Source organism: Buceros rhinoceros, unplaced genomic scaffold (genome assembly GCF_000710305.1).
Source record: "Buceros rhinoceros silvestris isolate BGI_N320 unplaced genomic scaffold, ASM71030v1 scaffold26243, whole genome shotgun sequence".
In the NCBI taxonomy this organism is placed as follows: domain Eukaryota; kingdom Metazoa; phylum Chordata; class Aves; order Bucerotiformes; family Bucerotidae; genus Buceros; species Buceros rhinoceros.
Window position 1 is genome coordinate 7,318 of NW_010402187.1, and position 230 is coordinate 7,547.

General features: G+C 66.5%; 1 protein-coding gene across 1 annotated transcript in view; it reads left to right on the forward strand.

The window, feature by feature from the left end:
• The window catches only part of LOC104490299 (cartilage acidic protein 1-like), a gene marked incomplete at its 3' end in the record, with an annotated part of 4,020 nt that extends 3,820 nt beyond the window's left edge, over positions 1 to 200 (forward strand). The window contains exon 4 of the mRNA XM_010132565.1: positions 35 to 200. Coding sequence (XP_010130867.1) covers positions 35 to 200 — 166 coding nt within the window. The remainder of the gene's footprint in view (positions 1 to 34) is intronic.
• Between the last annotated feature and the right edge of the window lie 30 nt (positions 201 to 230).

A 230-nucleotide genomic window follows, 5' to 3' on the forward strand; every position in this document is an offset into this window, starting at 1 on the left:
CAGGTGGGTGCTGAGGAGGTGCTACCGGCACCAGGGCTCTGGCAGGTATTCCATCTACATCGCCAACTACGCCAGCGGCAACGTGGGCCCCCATGCCCTGATCGAGATGGACGTGGCAAAGGGGGCTGCCAGTGACCCTGCCCGTGGCATCGTGGTGCTTGTGGACGTGGCAGCCCAGGCTGGTGTCAGCAAGTACACAGGTATCCAGCCGCCGCGGCCCCGCGGAGGGG